Raw genomic sequence first — 19,666 nt, 5'->3', positions numbered from 1 at the left:
GGGAGAAAGGAAAGAAGAAGCTAGAGACAAAAAAACGGCCCCGTAGCTCTACCGAAGAAAGGGCTGGTACTGAGGAGACAGCAGATGGCAGCAGCCCCACGAAGAAGAAGAAAGCAAATAGAAGAAAATCGAAAGTGCAGCGAGAGAAGACTGAAGCAGGTAAGGATAAAGTGAGATTGTAGGATTTCAGTTCATTGTGGTTGACAGTTTCCACAGAAAGTGGACACAAGCTGCTCATTGAGTACCTTGCTTAGTTTACCTGATTTTGTTTTCATTTCCTTCATATGTTTCCAATTTCTTTTTTTTTAAGGGAAGGCCCTGTACTGCAAACTCTGAGGATCAGTTTGGTGTAAGGGGAGGGGGGAAGCATGTCGTATCACCTCAGTGTTGTTGCATCTATACCAAAAAAGAAATGTTTGACTTTTGCACTTGGATTTAGGAAAAAAGAGCTTGCAAGATGTTGCTTAAGTCCTGTGTTGTAATATTGCCTATGTCCCTTTTCTGTGGCATGTTCTGACCTTATCTTTGTATTGCTATTACCCAAGTTCCAGATTCTGAAGAAGACAAAGAACTGGAAAACAGAAACAACTTTAAAAACAAGTCTAATAAAAGGAAGAAGATTGATGAGGAAACACAAGGAGATGAAACAGGAAAGAAAGAGAACAGTGAAAAAGTTGAAGAAAATCAAAGTACAAAGGAGGAGCTGCCCTTAGCAGCCTCAGGGGAAGAGGCAAATTGCCCACCCTCCAATATGATGATTCTCGGAGACTATGATGCAAAGCCAGTGCAAAAGGTAACTAGCTTGACTGAGTTTTGATGATGGTTGAGAAAACATGCTTCTTAAAAACCATTTATTTTACATATGGTATTGCCATATTCTCCTTTCCCTCACCTCAGGTTCAGCCCTTCTTACCACAGTGGCTTGCTCAACCGAAACGAGTGCAGAAACGCATCAAAGATAATCTATGTCCAATCAGAGATGTCCCAGGAATCCATCCCCGGCTGCTGAAAAAGCTGCAAATGAATGGAATAGAGTCCTTTTTTCCAGGTACCTTGATAGTGCTTTTGTTTCTTTCTAAAAGGACTTAAAGAGTTTCTGTGTTCTGGTGCTGTATATTTTATGTTGTCAGTGAAGTAAAATACAGGACAAAATTTAATGCTCAAAAGTGATGGTACCAGATTTAACCCTTCTTTCTCAAAGCTTTGTCTAGGCTGAGTAAAAGTCTGTTATCTACTCAGAAATAATAGCTTGGAGTAATGGCTCAGAGCTGCCCAAAGAGGGAAGTCTTACTTGTGTCCTCACATTTTTCCTCCTTATGCCAAGTTTGTGTTTTAGCTCCTTACTTTCCACCATCTCTGCTGCTGATCAGATCTGGGAACTCATTCAGCTCATTAAAGCACCAGAAAAACATACAAACAAAAAAAAATCTGTTTGTTTTCCATTATTTTGCCAGTTTTGTAAACAAGTGCAATAAATGTCGGCTTTTAAATAAGTAGAAGGGACAGCTGGATGCAAGGATAAGGACAGAGGGTGACTTTCAGCTGAGCCTGGAGGCTTAGGCTGTGTCAGAGGCCTATCAGGGTTATGTTGGGAAGCAAGTACACATTTTCTCATTTAAAAAATGCTTTTATATAACATTTTCAGTTACTAGTGAGTTCATTAACCATCTGGTTTGTGTTTATTTCTGGTTTTGCTCAGTCCAGGCAGAGGTGATTCCTGCCATTCTCCAGAGTGCCTCCAATGGCTATCTGATGGGGCGGGGGGGATACCGCCCCAAGGACATCTGTGTCTCAGCACCCACAGGCAGTGGGAAGACCCTGTCTTTTGTCATACCCATTGTACAGGTGAGTTTATCCTCAGGGAAGTATCTGCAGGGGAAATGCTGGGGTTGCTTTTGTTCAAGCAAAACCTGAACTTAAAAGTAGCTTAAAAAGTCAAGGAATTTGTGGACATAAGGTGGCAGATTTTCAGCTCAGAGCTGTCTGAGGGAGCTTCTTGTCACCATCCCACTCCTTTTCTCAGACAGTAGGCACAGCATGAGGACTTGGGAGGGTGGAGGGAGAAAAATGGAAACATAGAACTGTGAGAATGTGTCAAGCCCCTCTCTTCTTGCTAAGTTAGGTACAAGAACCCCATTTTCTGGTTTTCAGGGACTCATTTGGCCTTTATTTTGGCAGGTTCTGTTAGATCGAGTGGTTTGCCATGTACGAGCTCTGGTTGTTCTGCCCACCAAAGAACTGGCACAACAGGTATGTGGCTCTTCACCATCTCTGAGCAGAGCTGGGCTGAGGGACAGGCTGGTGCAGCCAGTGCTGTGGCTGTTCTGTGGAGCAGGCTGAAGACCTGCCAGTGGGTTTGATGCTGTTCATGTAATAGAAAGTATTTACTGCAACTGATTCTGTGGCAGCTGACAAAGCTCATCTCTTTGCAGGTGAGTAAAGTGTTCAACGTTTACACTGATGGGACAGGTCTGAAGGTCGTGTTGATTACTGGCCAGAAATCTTTTGCAAAGGAGCAGGAGATGCTTGTCCAGAAAAAGTAGGTTAAAAGGTATTTTGATAAGGTTTATAGAGATTGCAAGCTAATTAATGTCATTAAGCAGGGCTTAAAATGTAGTCTGTTGCAGCACACCATCATGCTATTGTAATTTTGGATAATGGATTTATATGCTGGATTCTGGGGGTTCTGTCTTTGTCATAGTGCCTGTTACTACCCGTGTTTTGTGATTGTAATGTTTTACTAGATTTTTGGGGTTCTTAATCAGCAGTTATTCAGAATGTGAATGTTTACCTTGTATCCACAGGTACATATGACTGTGGGATTTTGCTGCAATTATACTTTTTTTAAGAACAGTGAAGAATGACACTTCCTGTCTAAAATGAGGCAGCACAGTGGAGACTGGTGTTTGGTGTCCACCACTGCCCCTGCATGCTGTCCAGTGTCAAGTCCATATGTGAATTTTGCTATTTCTCAGTTAACTGAGTGGTAGGAAAACCTTAAGGTCTGCTCCTTAAGGTCTCTGCTACAGGCTTTATGGTGAAGACGAAACTTACTGGTGGGCTGCTTGTCCTTTCAGAGTGACAGGCTACTGCAGCCTGGCTGACATTGTTGTGGCCACACCAGGGAGGCTCACAGATCACATTAACCAGACCCCGGGCTTCAGCCTGACACAGCTTCGCTTCCTGGTGAGTCACATCCACAGGTCTCCCATCTGAGTGCAATGTCTGCTACAGCAGTAATTCCTGCTTTCTTCCTGTGTGGAACATAAATACATCTCTGTTGGAACTGTTGTGTGGGCCTGTCTACGCTCCAGATTGTGGAGGCAGCAGTCACAAGATGAGATGTTTTATTCCAACTCGTGACACCCAAGCATCCACCCACTTCCTCTTCTCTCTTAGGCTCTTGCAAACTCGGAGTAAGGATGGGCAAAGAAAGCAATTCTCTTGACTAGAACCTTCCATTATTTTACCTTGTGGCTCACTGGTTGCAGATACAAAGGAAAATAAAAGCTCCCAGTATTTAACAAGTGGTGGTTTTTATCCTTGTGAATTCAGATCGTAGATGAAGCTGACCGTATGATTGATGACATGCACCAGAACTGTCTGAACCAAATTGTCAAAGCTGCATTCCAAGTAGAAAATGACTCTGGCTCCAACATGCTTTTTCAGAGGACCAAACCAGGGCCTATAACAGCAGCCAGGTAAGTTGCAGAATGCATTTCTTTGAACTGATGGTATGGACACCAGCACCTGGATGTCGCTGCCCTTCTCCACTGTACGCTCCCAGATGGACTCTCAAAGCTTGATTCCTATGAGGAATGTCTACCAAAATAAGGCAGTGAACAGCTGATGCCAGGGGATGTCCTTCAGACTCAGTATTGTATTCTGCAGGCTTTCCTTATTTAGACTAAAGGAGCATCAAAACAATGCACAGATATTGCAAATTTGTGACCCATTTGCACAGTAACTATAGTAATGCCCTTTGGCAAAGCTGAGTAATGGATTTGGAGGAAAACTCATGCAATTAACAATCTGCAGCTGCTGATTTTGTACAGCAATGGTAGAGCTGTGTCAGAAACTGAGATGAATGGCCAAGGAAGGACATGACTAGAATGAGGACGGGGTAATCAGGGTACAGGGACTTGTTGTGCAGGAATAATGGATTGGGGTTGTGCACTTGACTGAGAATGCTCATCAGTTCTGTCTGTGAACTCCAGATAAAACAAGAGTGGAAAAGAACCTATAGGAAAAGCCCAGGGCAGGAAAATAGCATCAAAGAGCATTCATTGCTTCCCTTATATTATCTGAAGGCACTTAGGGTGAAATTCCTTTGCCCCATCCTCAAAGCCCAGTTTCTGTGTGCTGTTTCTTTCAGTTCCTGCTCTCCTCAGATACCCTTACAGAAACTGCTGTTTTCAGCCACACTGACCCAGGACCCAGAGAAATTGCAGCAGCTGGATTTATTCCAGCCTCGCCTCTTCACATCTGTGTATTCCGAGAAGAATAGAGATGGAACAGAAACTGAACAAGATACTAATGATAAATACACACTCCCTGAGGGGCTATCGGTATGATGTTAATTCTTTTGAGTAAGTTATACTTGAAGATTTGTTTAATTCCAGACTGTCTAGTTGTGGTTTTACCCTAAAACAAGTATGTCTTCCCTGTGTTTCCTTGCCAGAAGTGGCTTTGGGAGTATATGTGACCCAGAGAGCTCTACCTTTGCACATATATTTTCTCATTACTTAATGTTCATTTGGTTAAGACTGGATTATTTTTTTAATTAATCTCTCTTCATGTGGAGTTGAGTTAACCAGCAACAGGGATTGGAAATCTGAAGTCATTATAACGTAGTAGCACCTATCAATTGTCCATATGTCTAACATTCATTTCAAGACGTGTATACGTGCCAACCTGTAGACAGGAAGGCAATGCATGTTGTTACTTGCCATGGAGAAGTAAGGGCATTAGAACAACTCAGGTCTCCTGTCTCCACTTGTATCCTGCCAGCCTGTTTATTCTTAAAGGGGTGGCATTATGGGCTCTGGTTTTGCTGCTGTTAGTTGTAAAACATCCAAGCCTGTGTAAGTCATGGACAGGTAGTGGATTTCAGGGAAGATAGTCTTAGCAAGAAGTAACTTTTCTCTCTGAACTCCTTCCCTGTTGACTGCAGCAATGTTACGTGCCTTGTGACCTGAATTCCAAGCCTTTGCTCCTCTTGTATTTCATGCTGAAAATGAAATTCACCCGCGTGTTGTGCTTTACCAACTCCAGGGAAGCCTCTCACAGGTAAACATTAATGAGATCACTGTCCTAGATATCTGTCAAGGGATGTTACAGAGGTAAGGAAGTGACAGTTTCTCTCCATTTACCTGCAGGTTGTTCCTGCTGGTTCAAGCCTTTGGTGGAGTCACAGTGGCAGAGTTTTCTTCTCGGTTACCTCCAAATGAGAGACAGAGAACCATGAAGGAGTTTGAACAAGGAAAAATACAACTGTGAGCATCTTAAACTACTTTTCTATATGTTTTCCAGCACAGGCTCTTTCTAGTGTGTAGTAGGTTGAAACTTATTTGATGGACAAGTTGCTGATATAAGTTGCTGGCTCTGCAGCCAGCTTCAAACCACGACACAGTGTAAACAGCTAAACAGAACAAGGGACACAGTTACATGGGGTCTTCTAAAACAGAGCATGCAGGAGTCTGCTGCAGAATGGGTGTGAGACTTGGACTTGTGACTTTGAATTGTTTATCTTGCATGTAACTCAGCCTGTTCTAATCTAGCTGCAATCTGAATTTCTGTGTGTTGTTTTATAACAAGCAGTAAATACAAATGCTTGTTCATAGAGTTACTCAGAACACACAGGTTTGCAAATATGGAGTTTGTTTGTGCTGGGCGTCTGGTATTTGAAGGGAGGAAATGGATGTTGGTGCTAAAACTGTATATAGTGTTAGAGCTTCCTACCAAAGTAATCCCTGCTCAGACTGGCATAGATGTCTACTTCTATACATGTTTGATTTGCATTGTGGTTTTGGTAGCTGTATGAGATTGTGTCTGTGGAATGTCTCTGAGGAGAAGGTAAATACTTTTTTTCTGGATGTTCTTTTTATCCAGACCTGGTGTATAAATTTCTCCTTGACTATTGGTATTTCTCACCTCACCATCTGTGTTCCGTGCTTTTATGGAATATTCAGATACCTTAGAAGTTTGTAACCTCCAGTGTGCTGGCAGCTGTCTGACATGCTTGGAGAACCTGGAAACACACAGTAACTTTTCATGCTCAGCAGAGGGTGACAGGGCTGCAGTGATGCTTGGGGGTCTGTGGGCAGCTGATAAGGCCAGTGGCAATATGGAGTGACTTGGCAGTGCTCCTGCCAGGCTTAGAGGCAGAGGCTCACTGTCCAGTTCAAGATTAGCAAGAGTTGTGCTGTGTTTACTTGTGTTTTACTTGTGTGTGTAGTGCCTGAGATGTTACCTGAAAATGACTATATATACACTTACAACCAGGTTAATCAGCACAGATGCCACAGCCCGAGGGATTGATGTTAAAGGAGTGAATTATGTGATAAACTATGATGCACCACAGTTCATCAGGACGTACATTCACCGGTAAGACAACAGGAACAAAAGGAAGGTGTCTGAGCTTGGTTTGCTTTGAAATATTTAGCAGAGGTGACATGCACTTAAAAGTGCTTTTAGCTTTTCTTTTTACTTTAATAGGCAAATAGCTTTCTAACAAAAATTAAGCCCATAGCATTGCTTGGAATCAGACTCTCTTAGAACTGGAGAATTTCAGCATCAGAATCTGGGAGCTGATAAATGGCAGTGACTATGGGGCTAAACTGACTCGAAGCTACTGTTTTCAGGGTTGGAAGAACAGCTCGTGCAGGAGAAGCAGGTGTTGCTTTCAGCTTGGTCCTTAGAATTCAGGTATGTCTGGCAGGGGATTCATTCGATAAGGATGCATGCAGGGGCATAAGGAATGTAAAGTTCATACTACTTCCCACCTTTTCCAGTCAGCTGACCTTAGCACCTGGAAATGTCAATTATTTCCTGACTAAGCAGCATGTTCCAAAATGTGCTCATTTTCTAGCTGACAGGCGGTGGGGTGTCTCATCTGCAGTGTCTGTTTTGTTGTGCAGGAGCGGCGGTTTCTGCGGATGTTGAGGGATGCTGGCATCCAAGATATAAAGAAACACCCAGTGAAGGGCAACTCATTGAAGCCATTGGTGCAGCAATATGAGGGAGCTCTGTGTAAGCTTGAGAAGACAGTCAAGGTAATGGAAATGAGGAAGAAAATAAAAAAATCAAACTGCAACTTGCACAGTTCAGTGCAATACATGCTTAGCACAAGTATTAGTGTCCGGGATCCTTTCCTTTGTCTGAGACAGTACCATCTCAGTGTGAAGGCAACATTTGTGGCTGCATCCTTATGGAATACTCAGAAAGGGTGGGGAGGGGAGAAAGGTTTTCTGTCAAAGTTAGGCAGCATTCCTGGAGGAGTTTAAAAGATGTGTAGATGTGGCACTTGGGGATGTGGTTTAGTGGTAGGTTTGGCAGTGCCAGGTAAAGGGTTGGAGTCAATGGTCTTAAGGGTCTTTTTCAACTCTGATTTTTGGTGGGTTTTTTCTATTCTGTCCTTCTCTTTACCTCTGTAGCTGGGATTTTGACAGCTACCCAGAGGACTGCAAGCAAAATGCAGAGATTAAACCTTTTGTCATTCCAGAGTTTGACTGTAATGTACAGCTATGCTGACTAAAAGTTGGGTATCTCAAGCCAGGAAAGAATTATCTGCAGGCCTTGTTTTATACACCAGTGTGAAGTTGAGAGCTTTGAGACAAAAGCAGGATATCATTTACCTTGCAGATGGGTGGACTAGGGATCCTTAATAGACTGTGCTGCATGATTTGGGCAAGTGTTCTGCTCTCTAATTTGAGAACGCCTCATAAATACCTGCCCTTGAAAAATGATTTTGAGTGTAGACTAGGAATGTTTGAGAACCGGGGCAGAAAAGATTATCAAATTGTCGTGTTCCTCCCTGAAGTCCCTTCTGTGTGACTCTGAGACAGGGGCATCTTCAGTCACCTTCTCAACTTTAATTTTGAACAGAACGAGCGAGCGCAGAAACGAGCCTGAACGAATGGAAGCTGAGATGGCTGATGTGGCACTGAAGCTGCTGAGTTGGACAGGACATGGACTGTTCCCCAGCACAGCAATGCTGAGTCGTGGTCCCTGAATGATTGGTTCCTCAACCTTATCATATCTGAAGTCAGCTGTTACAGGCCTTATTCCTCTTTCAAGGACACTGTGAACAGAGTTCAGTTACTGGTTTAATAATAAAAAGATAAATTTTGAGATACAGGTTGTCTTTAAGAGGACTTTGCATCGTATCCTCCTGGCGTATCTAGAATTAGCACTGGCTCCTGAGCATGGTCTGATGGAACTGCTGTTCTCCAGTGGTGAGGGCTGGGCCCTCACTTCTGCGCTGGGATAATGATTCTGCAAATGCATAAACACCTGTGCAGTGCCTGTAGCAGAAGTGTGTTTGAAGAGCTGCTCTAGGCTGCAGTGACTCCAACTTTTAAATAAATATTACATATATTTTTAAAACTGTCTAATAAAGACTGCTGGGCTCAGGAATTGGACTTGATCCTTGTGGGTCAACTCAGGATATTTTATGATTAGGACATAAAAGGAGTTTTCCCTGTTACAGTCTTGTGCCCTATCCTTTTCTTGCCTATGTTGTTTCCCTCCAACATTCTGTACCAGAGGTAACAGCAGGTATTATTCAGTGTTCGATTGGTGTTAATGCAGACCGAAATGTCTGATGTCTAATATAGATGTCCTGGAGCCAGCTAGTGTCACTGCAAGCCATAAGTCTGTATTTGACACATGCCATGGTATTTTTAGCTGCCCTGGCAGAAGGCTTAAAGCTGCCATGTAGCTGTGGCCTGCAACAACTCTCCAAGGGTTGCTTTTCCTTCAGCAGGGATGGTTGCAGCTTTTTTTTTCCTATTGTTCTGCAAAGCAAAATAAATGTATGCAGGCATTAGTAATACATTACTGAAAGCTGGGAATCTTGGAGGAATGGGTTTTGGGGAAGGTGGTTGAATCTTGTGAAGATAGGAGCAAGGTTGTTTTATAGCAATGAAGCAGTGTCTGTTTTCCTACTGTGACTGCTTGCTCTTCATTTGTTTTTCTATAGCACGGGTGTCTGGGCTGGTACTGGAGTCACAGGAATGGGAAGTCCTCTTGTGCAAGAGCTGTAAGCTCCCAGAGGCAAAACCAGGATCTGCCTCTTAAGCACCCACGCCCTCTCAGCCGGGCTGTTGTTTCTTTATCATTAAGGGATTAAGGGCAGTTACTGGGACAAGCCAGAGATCAGATGTAAGGTGGCAGAGCCTAGTTGAGACTTCACCCTGAAAGTGCCACCCCCATGTCCTATGAGTTAGGCACCGCCCTGATGAAGTTGCAGAGGGCAGGGCGCTGTCGCCCCGCCCCGGCCAGGGCGGGAGCAAGGTTGGCGGGACGGGCCGGGAGAAGACCAGGCGCCGGCAGGCCCAGCAGCAGCAGCAGCGACAGGATGGGGCTGGAGCTGTACCTGGACCTGCTCTCGCAGCCCTGCCGGGCGCTCTACATCTTCGCCCGGAGCAACAACAACCCCCTCGAGTTCAAGCGGGTGCAGCTGGCTAAGGGTAAGCGGGGCCAGGGGGCGGCGGGGGGGCCCCTGGGCCCCAGGCGGTCCCAGCCCCTCGGTTAGCGGGTGCCCCGCTGCTCCCCGCGCCGGCACCCGGGTCCCTTGGCCACTCCCGGGGGAGATGCTTGATGCCAGCCCGCGGGTGGAAGCAAGTGGGTTACTCGCCATCCCCATCAGTGCGAGATGCTGAGAGAGGGTGGGGTGGCCCTCCTGCTGCAGAGGGTTTCTGGTGCCTACACAGAAACAATACCTAATTCTTCAGTGCAACCCTGTTTTTAAATACTGATTACAGTGCCTGTGCTCCTCCGCAGCAACCAGGACACTGCAAAGGCGTGTGATTATCTTTGAAATCGGCCCCACCCCAGCAGAAAATGTGTCTCTGAAAAAAGAGATGCTTTTCTAAGAAGTGCTCAGTATGTCCCAGGTCTGAGGCATTCCCGATTTAGATGGGAAACAAAAAGCTGCAGAGATGGGACGTTCACATATGGGCGAGGACAGCTTAGATGTGTGGTTCTTGTTCATTACTTCAACTTAGAAAAAATTTTTGTTCTGGTAAGCAGCAGCAGTTGCTGTAGAGCAACTCTTCTCTTGGCAGGGGTTAACACCCCCTTGGGAGGCTCCTCCTGCACCAGCTTGCTGAGCTGTCCCCATGTGTAGGTAGGGCAGGGCAGGGGTAAGGCTGCCCCTCTGGGGGCTCCATTGGCTCAAGCAGTTTGTGGTCAGGTTATTTTGAGAGGGTTGAGGACCAGCTTGTGAAGGCTGTGGAGCGAGACAATGCAGCTGCCAGTAATCTGAACACTGAGAAATGAAGAAGGGAGGTGGTTTAGTTGGGTTAAAACCAACCGATAACTGGTAGGAGCCTGTCCAAAGGGTATCGTGTGTTTTCACCAAAGGAGGCCCAAAGATCTGTATCTTCTTTCTTTGTAATTGAAGCTGGTAAAAGCTATCCTTCAACCTTTCCAGAAATCTGCTGGATTTGAAATTAATGTATGGGGCATAAAAAGGCCTCAGTAAGTAATGCTTAAAAACAATGAAAGATGAGAAGGCTCCTGGGGCTGGAATTGATAAAGGAACGAAAAAGGCTCCAACTTGAGACAAACCTCAGACATGCTGTGGTTGAGTTTTTGGGTGTTCCCCTGCACACCTTAGCTGTGCGCTGGTTGTACCTTACTGTGGCTTTCCTCCCACTTGTCTCATAGCAAAAATTTTTGCAATTGTTTGTAGCTGGGGGCTGGCTCATCTTGTGTCCTTCCCCTTCTTTCCCAATAAATTAACTGTTGTGGTGAGACACTGGAGCAAAAGAGAGGAGACTGGCAGGCAAGGAATGAGAGCACCAAAGAGAATGGAACAACTGAAGTGTAGGTATAGGGGAAGTGAGAGAAAGGAAAGTGAATTAAATCACAGATTCCAATGCTCTGTGCCCCTTGGCAACAGTGCCTGCTTTTGGCCTGTGAATTTAGGATGGGTGATTTGGGTGCATCTCATCCCATTCCTGCAGAGCACGTACCTCCCATGCCATGGGGAAGCTCTCCAAGTACCTGCACTGGTACCACAGTGCAGGAGGCCTCACTGCACTGGTACCCATCACTGCACAGTTTATAAGGACAAGGTGACAGAACTGATACTCAGAATTGAGGTGGTGGGTTAAATGTGATGCCCCAGAAAAGCTCTTGGGCCCCCAGTAGGGCAGGGGTCAATGAAAGGGGTAGAAAGAGTGAGAATGGATAGGAATCACATGACATTCAAAGGACACCTGAAGACCTGGAATCTGCACACTTCATCTTTTAGAAAGGGGTAGGGGAGATGGGCTGCAAGCCAAGTGACAGGGGAATAGTCACAAATCAGGTTTGCCAGGTACTAGAAAAGCTAAGTTTGCTTCCAGAGCATCTCTGGCACACAGATTCTCAGATGGCTCACATAGCAGGGCATGGCACAAGGTTAGTTACACATTAGAGAGGCTTGAATACCCAGGCAGCCACATGTGACTGAAGCGAGTGGCTGGAACAGGCTGTCACTAACAAGTCACATAAAACAAGGCTGCTGGGACTGGTTTCAGACATAAAGGAGTACACTGAGACCTCAGATGAACAAAGCACCTTCTCCTGTCAGATTCACTCTGTGTGCTTTTCAGGGAGGACCTACAAGGTAGCTTAAAAGCAACCTCAAATCCATATTTGCTCTGACAAAAGATACACAAAATGCACAGGAGCTAATTGAAAGATCTGTAATGAAGTACCCATGACTATATATGGAATCACAGGAATTTATTTTCATCTGTGGATTTTAAAAAGCAACTTGAATATAAATTACATTATCTTCCAGAAAAAAAAAATTACCTGCTTTCTCACTGTCCTTGTTGTTCATATTTCTGATAGTGAGATCCTTTTCCTCCAAGGTGCTTGCTGCTCCCTCTGGGTTTGTACAGGACAGGTACCTCCAGGCACAAACTTGGAGTGGATAGAGCCCCAAGCTGTGAAGTGCTGTTGGTATGAAAGGACTCCTAACCATCCTGCCCTTGGTGAAGAGGTGGGTCTGGTATGCAGGCAATAAGCAAGTAAGCTGATACCGTAGGACTATCCCCCTACTCGCCCTGCAGCACTTATTCATTGGTTGTAAACTTGATACAAAACTCTATTTGTACAATCAAAACCAACTTGAAGCTAGATGGCCCCCACAAACTGCTGAGGTGTTTACAAACAAGTCCTGAGTATCCCTGCCAAGTAAAACTTCTCATTTCCCTCCTCAGGGCAGCACAAGACAGAGGAGTTCCAGAAGGTGAATGTCCTGATGAAGGTGCCTGCACTAAGGGATGGTTCTTTCACCTTAGCAGAGAGGTGAGGTTCAAATAAACTCAATCCCCTACTGCAGTATTGTTTATCCCAATGCTTGGATTGCCAGTGTACTGCTGGGACTCCAGTCCAGGCAGTTTTTTGTCTCATTCCTATCCTATGTTCCACTTGTACAAACCTGTGTTTCAAGAAAAGCTATCACATGTAAGCAGCTTGAACAGCATTAATAGTAGAAAAAGCTGCTGCTTGGAGCTCCTCTGCTACTTTGTAAGCAGTGTTTCTGAGCTTAAATACCTGTCCACGTGTCCTCCTGCTCTCTGCCTGCAGCTGGAGGCTGTAGGTCAGTGCAGGACATCTGACATAAAGCACCTTCTCCTGGATGGCCAGGCAACGTGAAGCTCAGATTTGGTATAAACTCATTCTGCAGCTTCTATTTGCTCAAAAATGTTGATGGGATAACTGTGCCAGCAGACCACACCTGTCTCACTGGGCAATTATCTCATATCAGGTAATTGCTGTCCACAAGCAGCTGGTAAAGCCAGCACAAACTCTCTCCTGTGCTGTGCCCCGCTGAACTTCTGCCTGACTCCAATCAGGTTTGTGTGTCTGCTTGTTCAGCAGTGCAAAATTGGGGGGGGAAGAAAGGATGAGGTCCTTTAATCGCAGATGATCAGCTTACCAGTCTGTCTTGCTCTCTGGGCAGCATTGCAATCCTCCTGTATCTCGTCCAGAAATTCAAGACTCCTGATCACTGGTACCCATCTGACCTGCAAAAAAGGGCTAGGGTTGATGAATACCTGTCCTGGCAGCATGCCAACATCCGTGCGAAGGGAAGCAAGTTGTTCTTAACCAAGGTAAAACCACGACATGTCAAAACTTACGAGCTAAGAACTGTAAGTTAAATGGCCTGCCTGCCTGTGTGCAGGGCCTCTCTAAGCAAATGTACAAGCCAGATGACAGATAGGAACAAGCATGACTTGGCTGCTGAAGGGAGCCTAACTGAAGTGCCCTGGATCCTTCATGCTGCAGCCAAAGGTCCAGAGCAAACACATCCTGGGTGAGCAGCTCCCACCAGACACAGCTCAGTGTTGGCTGCTCGGCTTCATGGAAAATACCAACCTCCCTCTGGAAAACAAAACACAGTTGCTGGCAGATGATACAGTCTTCCCTTGAGAGGAGACTCTTGTGGTTGAATTTTCAGATTTCTAGGCAGCAGACAAGGAGAGGCAGGAAGTAATGACTGACATTTAATGTTAACCTGGCAAGGCTGATGAGCAGTTCTGGTTGTTCTAGTGCATGGCTGGTGAGGGATCCTCAGAAGGTGGCAGTGAGAGTGTGATGACTAGATTTGGAAGGAAACACATACACAGCTTGTTTCTTCTCCCTGCCAGGTGCTGTTGCCTCTCCTCACAGGCCAGCCACTTCCTCCAGAGAAACTGGAGTTTGCTACTGAGGAGCTGAACGTTGCCCTGAAGCAGTTTGAGGAAAAGTTCTTGCAAGACAAGCTCTTCATCGCAGGCAGCGAGATCTCCCTGGCAGACCTTGTAGCACTGGTGGAGCTCATGCAGGTGAGCATCAACCCCAGCACTGCTGGATATGTGAGTCAGGCTGTGGGCAGGCCAGGCCAAGGAGTGGCTGCTGCACCCCCACCGCTGTAATGGCAGATCTTCCGTGGGGTTAAGTCTTGTTCCTTTGTGACTTTGACCACAATTAAGTTTGCCAGGGAAGAACACCTACTTTGATGAAACAGTTCTTTCTATAGAAATATGGACCGAATTCATCAAGAAAGAAAGGTAAATTACAAACTAGGCAGGAAAGTACAGATATTTGGAAGAGCTGTGTTGGTGTGCATGGACTTCCGTGTTCTGTGTTAGACCGTTCTTGGGTTAGCCATGGCAGAGCTCTTTGCTGCACGTCCCAAGGGACAGCAGCTGCTGAGGATGTCACCACTTACCTCCTATGACCTAAGAGCCAGAGATGAGCTCCACCTAACCTCATGACTGTCTGCTGCCTTGAGCCAGAAGCATATCCATCTTTCATTTGGTCCCATCCGTGGTAAATGCCATGTTTGCCTCACTCCTGGGTGCTGTGTCTGTCTCTGCAGCCTGTGTGTGCTGGTTACGACCTGTTTGAGGAGAGGCCAAAGTTAATGGAGTGGCGCAAGCGGGTGGAAGAAGCTGTGGGGAAGCAGCTTTTCCAGGAAGCCCACAAAGAGATCATGAACATTAAGAACATGACTGCTGATCAGTTTGCACCTGAGATGATGGAGAATTTCAAGCAGCAGCTCCTAAAGCAGGTCAGCCAGAATTAGAGGGTAATGCTCTAATAAAATGGATTATTTTCTGAAGGCTTTATTGTCGTCTTTCAGCATTTCTTCTAAAAATCATACAGAAACACCATTCCACAAAGTGCACTTCTCTTCATTCACAGCCTTTCTGCAACTTAGAAGGGAAGAAAAATACATCTTAGACTGCCATGAGCTGCTTTTCCCTCTTGTCCACTGCAGCATGGGAACTGTAGCCCTGTAGGCTTTTTTTTCATGCTCCAGCACCACTGGATCTGTTTCAGGGCTGAGGTGATTCAGTCTGTGTGGAAACAGGGGCAGCAGAGCTGCTCTCCCATCTCTGTTCTGAGTTTTCCAGGCCAGACCAAAGGTTTCCTGAGGGTATGGCAGAACTGGTGTGTCTGAAACAAGGAAAAATCATTATAGTAGACGGTTTTCCCTTTGCAAAGTGAAAACAGTCTGCTGGAAGATTTTTGCTCTTTCGGACAGAGACAAGCCAGGACGCAGCCCCCGGTGGGAACCCTGCCAGGGCTCTGGAAACACCTGGCCACTAGATGCTGCTGCGTCACCTGGGAGAGCAAAGGGACACAGTGCCCAGATGCAGGGAGCTGTGCTAGTACCCAAGGAATGCCTCCAGCTTTTGGGAAGGACAGAATCAATAAAGCTCACCCAGAGACTCATGCTACACTCTACAAAGGACATCCTGCACAGTGGAAAAAAACCTGCTTTTCTTGGTCAAGCTGCTGCCAACCACACAGTCCCCTCTCCAAACTACATCAGTTCTCTGTCCCTTTCCCAGAGGGGTTTGTCAGCTCAACAGAAACCATTCTGACTGGGCTGTCAGACTGAGCGGTGTGGTGGCTGGGCTAGCACAGGTAGCAGAGAGCTCGGTACATGAGCTGAGTAATGTCCCAAACATAGTTAATGCTCCACTGCTCTTCAGTCTCATCAGATCCTCCATAAAGCCAGTGGCTGTATTTGCCAGGTGTTGTAGCTCTGTTTGGATTTGGAAGCAAGTGGACATCGAGTCATCCTCCACACCTGTGCAGCACCCTTCATAACCTCTTGCCTGTGTCCCTTTGTGCCCCTCCTGCTTTTCTGTTCTCCTGTCCCTGTGACCTCCCATTTCCAAGTACAGGCCTCCATGAGGAGGGTTCCAGTGTGCAGAATTGTTTTTCTCCCCTCCTTGTTAAGCTGTGGTTGTATCTGGAAGTCTGTCTCTGCTGCTGGTTGCACCATCCACGACGAAAGCTGCGCAGTATGCTGGGTGTAAGATGTCAGTCATCTGAATGCAAGTCAAGTTATTACAGTCCTCAGAAATGGTGAATGTAGCTGCTCAAAGTCTCACACATTCTTTCAGTTGGATCTACTGTTTTTGGGGAATGAGCCAGCTGGCTTTTCTGTTTGTTTCCTGAGTAAACCTGCCCTTTAGTTCAAAAGGCCACATGAACCACGGTTTGCAATGCACATGCCTGAAGGCTGGTCTCTTTACTTTCCATCCTTCCAACCTACAAGAAATCCTCAATGTCAGTGGTGAAAAGGAACATTTGCCCTCAAACTGTCGCTTTCAGTGCTGATGCATACAAAGATATTTGTCTTTTTACCTGATTTTTTATTGGTAAATTTGTTGGAAGGGCCTGTTGCATGCCAGTGAGTAAAGTCAATGACAGCAGCTCTCTTCTGGCCCTAAGAGTGCTTGCATGACTGGTGCCTGAGCAGCAATCCCTGACAACGCCATCCTGCTTCTGTTGCCAGCAGTGCTGAGCCTCAAGAGCTGTTTACATTGTACCACCAACCACTTCCTTCCCTCTAACTGCAGCTTTACCACAGTTACCAGCTGGGCTGCTCTACACACCTGCAATTAAAGAGGTACCTTCGCTGCCTCACTACGGCTGTCCAGCCTCGCTGCGCTCTGCTGTTGGCACCTTTGTACTTTCCCTGACTTTCAACTTTCCCTTTCTTGTAGAGAGCAAACTTCTACCAGAATCATAAATATTTCCCACCCCTTCTGTTCAAGTATAAGCAGAGCAGAGGAATAATCAAAACCAAGAGTCTATTTTGCAGGGTGCTAATCTTGACAGATCTCAAAATGGACTTAGGAGCAAAGCCTTTTGTGATACACATTTCCCAGCAGAATCTCCAGATAGGGCTGTTCTGCATGCAAACCATTGCACAAGCCGAGGCAAATAAAGTGTCCTTTTAAAACTTTTTTATTTATGATACTTGTAGCACAAGAGCTCTGCATAAGAGTCTTGAGCCAATTTTCTGCTTGTTGGAATGAGGCACAAGTTCCTTAAATGTCACCCATTGTGCACTCCTGCAAGGACAGCTGCCTTCAAAACCAAGCTGCAACTATGTTCAGAGCTGGCTTTTTCGTGCTCCTCCACTGCTGTTTCACAAAGCATAAATACACTTGCCTCACTCCAGCCTGGTCATGGTGGCAAGAAGAGATTTTAAATTGTTTTTCCCATAGTTTCTGCCTGGCGTGTATGCAGTGACCCAGTGGCATTTTGGGCCCTTCTATTCCCACCGGACAAAGCACCTCCCTAGAGTAACTCCTTGGATGGCCACAGAGTTATAAAACAGATAAATCTGCCTTGTTTTTTGCTCTGAATTGTGGAGATAAGGCTGCTCATCCTTGTACTTTGCCTTTTTCTATCCCTCCACCTCCGCATTTTGCTCCTTTGTGTCATTGGATCTTGTCTGGTTCCAGTTCCCAAATTGAAAGCCCTAGGAGCTGCCTACCAAAACCCAACAGATTGTGCAAGAGTTTTGCTTGCTTTGGTACAAGGTCTGTTGACTGTCCACTCCCCTTTCACCCTGAAAATGGAGAGGGGTTACACCTGCACTGTCAGCTTAACCAAACATGTTCAATTCAATTTCCTCAATTCTTGCCAGGGCTATTTGGAAATAAGTGAGAACCTGTGATTTCTGGAATAAAATGAAGCTGTAACAAACAAAATAGGAGGAATGTTTAAAAAACCAGAAAAACATCCTGAGACTTTCTCTAAATGATTAAGAAATAAACTACAAAACTTAATGCATTTTTTCTGTCTTGTTCCTGTTTCCAAAATGCTGACAGAGGATATAAAGGCAGGAAAAATAGTCTTTGAGGTGATGGAGTCAAATGAAAATACAGTGCTAGAAACACTAGCCTGGAGCCAGGAATAATCAATCAAATGGCCTATAATACAACCAGATAAAAATACCTCTTTGGTTATGTGGGCTGTGCAGTGCAGTCAGCACATTGGAGAAAAACTTAAGGAAGGAACATTTCCAGGAGGCACATGAAAATATCTTTGAAGTTCAGATAGGACTAATGGATCAACTGAACCATGAATAAAGGAGCAAAGTGAACCCACACTGCTAACATTGCTGCACACTGCTGAGATCAACACTCTTCTCGATATATCAGAGTAGGGACACGGAAGCACTTTGAAGCACAAAGACTTCTCAGACTATTACCTGTGCAGAGCCACTTTCATGCTCCTCTTCCCCACTCCCTTAACATTTAAGATTCCTTTGCACTGAAGGAGTTTGAACTCAAGCACCTGCCACAATACTCTATGAGCTGTGATCTCCAGCATATTGGTGCTGGATGCAGGTGCTCTAGAGGGTGAACTGTGCTGCAGGGGAAGTAAAGGGTGTGCACAGCCTCTCTTCCTGTTCTGGCTGAGAAACTGAAAAATTCTTACAGTGCTCTTCTAAATCTGAAAGTTCTAAACCCCTGGAAGTGTTCCAGTTTGTAATTTATCTAGTCCACAAGCTCCCAGCTCAGTACCCAAGCCTTTTCACAACCCTTTGCACAAGAAAAAGAGCAACTGATCCTCCAGTTTCCTCTCCCTGAGATTCCCACGGGTCTTTCCAAAGATTTCTGTGTGACATACAAGCTCTCTGGCACAACACTGATAGCAAGGTGTCAGCGCAGCTGAGGTGGGTTTGATTGGGGGTGACTTTGCCCTGAGTGGTTCAGCTGCTCTGTCTCCCAGAGTCCCAGAAGTCCCTGTACTCAGCCAGCACATCACCTTCCTGAATCACACAGCTGTGAAAGACTGTGGGCTCAGTGCAAGGGCTTGAATTGAGTCTAAACTTCTTTAGTTCTCCTCCACTTGCATGAAAATCTGAAGTGACAAATACCAGGGAGAGAGGAAAGTCACTTCGAGTGAGTATGCAGACGTAATGCCCACACAGAAGTCCTCCGCACTTCACTGCCATTCAGATGTCACCTTGCAGCACTTGGCAGAGATTATGTGACCAAAGAATTATGTTCTGGACTGAAAACCATACTGAGGTCTGGCGGTGCATAATTAACACTGGCTTAGAGGACATTGTGCAAAGGCTCAGTCTGCAGCGTAGCACAACCCTGCAGAACTGTGTTACAAAACTCAGCATTTACCTTGTGAGAGTCATAGTGGGATGCTGTGGGTGAGAGTGGCTCCCGAGTCCCTGCGGTTCCAGCCAAGGCTCTGGAGGGGAGTCCCAGCCTCCTCTCCCTTACTGCTTAGTTCCAGCCTCTCTTTTGAGGCTGGTCATTGACTGTTACTCGCAGTTTGTCACTACTCACATGTTACCTTCCTTACAAAACTCAGCATTTACCTTGTGAGAGTCATAGTGGGATGCTGTGGGTGAGAGTGGCTCCCGAGTCCCTGCGGTTCCAGCCAAGGCTCTGGAGGGGAGTCCCAGCCTCCTCTCCCTTACTGCTTAGTTCCAGCCTCTCTTTTGAGGCTGGTCATTGACTGTTACTCGCAGTTTGTCACTACTCACATGTTACCTTCCCTTCCTGAAGGAAAATGAATAGACACGATGGCAGCCAGAGCGGGCCAGAGCCGCCTGACGCCGTGGGAAGGGGAACTCTGTAACCCCTGTCCCAACTCCGGCCGCGCCTCCCCGCCCCTCCCT

General features: G+C 45.9%; 2 protein-coding genes and 2 long non-coding RNA genes across 4 annotated transcripts in view; 2 read left to right on the top strand and 2 right to left on the bottom strand.

Moving 5' to 3' along the window:
* Nucleotides 1–8,642, top strand: part of DDX51 (DEAD-box helicase 51) — a 9,433-nt gene extending 791 nt beyond the window's left edge. The window contains exons 2-16 of the mRNA XM_017732187.1: nucleotides 10–159; nucleotides 546–793; nucleotides 898–1,048; nucleotides 1,700–1,845; nucleotides 2,179–2,250; nucleotides 2,433–2,539; nucleotides 3,078–3,186; nucleotides 3,556–3,701; nucleotides 4,376–4,568; nucleotides 5,174–5,289; nucleotides 5,379–5,495; nucleotides 6,505–6,606; nucleotides 6,864–6,927; nucleotides 7,140–7,274; nucleotides 8,107–8,642. Of these exons, the coding sequence (XP_017587676.1) occupies nucleotides 10–159; nucleotides 546–793; nucleotides 898–1,048; nucleotides 1,700–1,845; nucleotides 2,179–2,250; nucleotides 2,433–2,539; nucleotides 3,078–3,186; nucleotides 3,556–3,701; nucleotides 4,376–4,568; nucleotides 5,174–5,289; nucleotides 5,379–5,495; nucleotides 6,505–6,606; nucleotides 6,864–6,927; nucleotides 7,140–7,274; nucleotides 8,107–8,133 (1,883 nt within the window). The 3' untranslated portion in view covers nucleotides 8,134–8,642. The remainder of the gene's footprint in view (nucleotides 1–9; nucleotides 160–545; nucleotides 794–897; nucleotides 1,049–1,699; nucleotides 1,846–2,178; nucleotides 2,251–2,432; nucleotides 2,540–3,077; nucleotides 3,187–3,555; nucleotides 3,702–4,375; nucleotides 4,569–5,173; nucleotides 5,290–5,378; nucleotides 5,496–6,504; nucleotides 6,607–6,863; nucleotides 6,928–7,139; nucleotides 7,275–8,106) is intronic.
* An 835-nt stretch (nucleotides 8,643–9,477) lies between these two features.
* GSTT2B (glutathione S-transferase theta 2B) lies at nucleotides 9,478–14,833 on the top strand. Its single transcript, XM_008632103.2, has 5 exons — nucleotides 9,478–9,692; nucleotides 12,441–12,528; nucleotides 13,187–13,337; nucleotides 13,875–14,051; nucleotides 14,588–14,833. The coding sequence occupies exons 1-5, from the start codon at nucleotides 9,581–9,583 to the stop codon at nucleotides 14,792–14,794; spliced, it is 735 nt and encodes a 244-aa protein (XP_008630325.1). The 5' UTR covers nucleotides 9,478–9,580; the 3' UTR covers nucleotides 14,795–14,833.
* Nucleotides 9,959–13,250, bottom strand: LOC108446231. The gene is made up of 2 exons (XR_001861367.1): nucleotides 13,163–13,250; nucleotides 9,959–12,174 (listed from the first exon to the last, which is right to left on the bottom strand). It is a non-coding gene; the product is annotated as an uncharacterized LOC108446231 (long non-coding RNA).
* An 11-nt stretch (nucleotides 14,834–14,844) lies between the features above and the next one.
* On the bottom strand, nucleotides 14,845–19,660 carry LOC108446232. Its single transcript, XR_001861368.1, has 3 exons — nucleotides 19,539–19,660; nucleotides 19,164–19,338; nucleotides 14,845–14,924 (listed from the first exon to the last, which is right to left on the bottom strand). It is a non-coding gene; the product is annotated as an uncharacterized LOC108446232 (long non-coding RNA).
* Between the last annotated feature and the right edge of the window lie 6 nt (nucleotides 19,661–19,666).

The sequence above is a fragment of the Corvus brachyrhynchos genome, unplaced genomic scaffold (assembly GCF_000691975.1).
Source record: "Corvus brachyrhynchos isolate BGI_N302 unplaced genomic scaffold, ASM69197v1 scaffold864, whole genome shotgun sequence".
Lineage (NCBI taxonomy): Eukaryota > Metazoa > Chordata > Aves > Passeriformes > Corvidae > Corvus > Corvus brachyrhynchos.
Note: the sequence above shows the minus strand (reverse complement) of the source record. Positions and strands in the feature narration are given on the sequence as shown.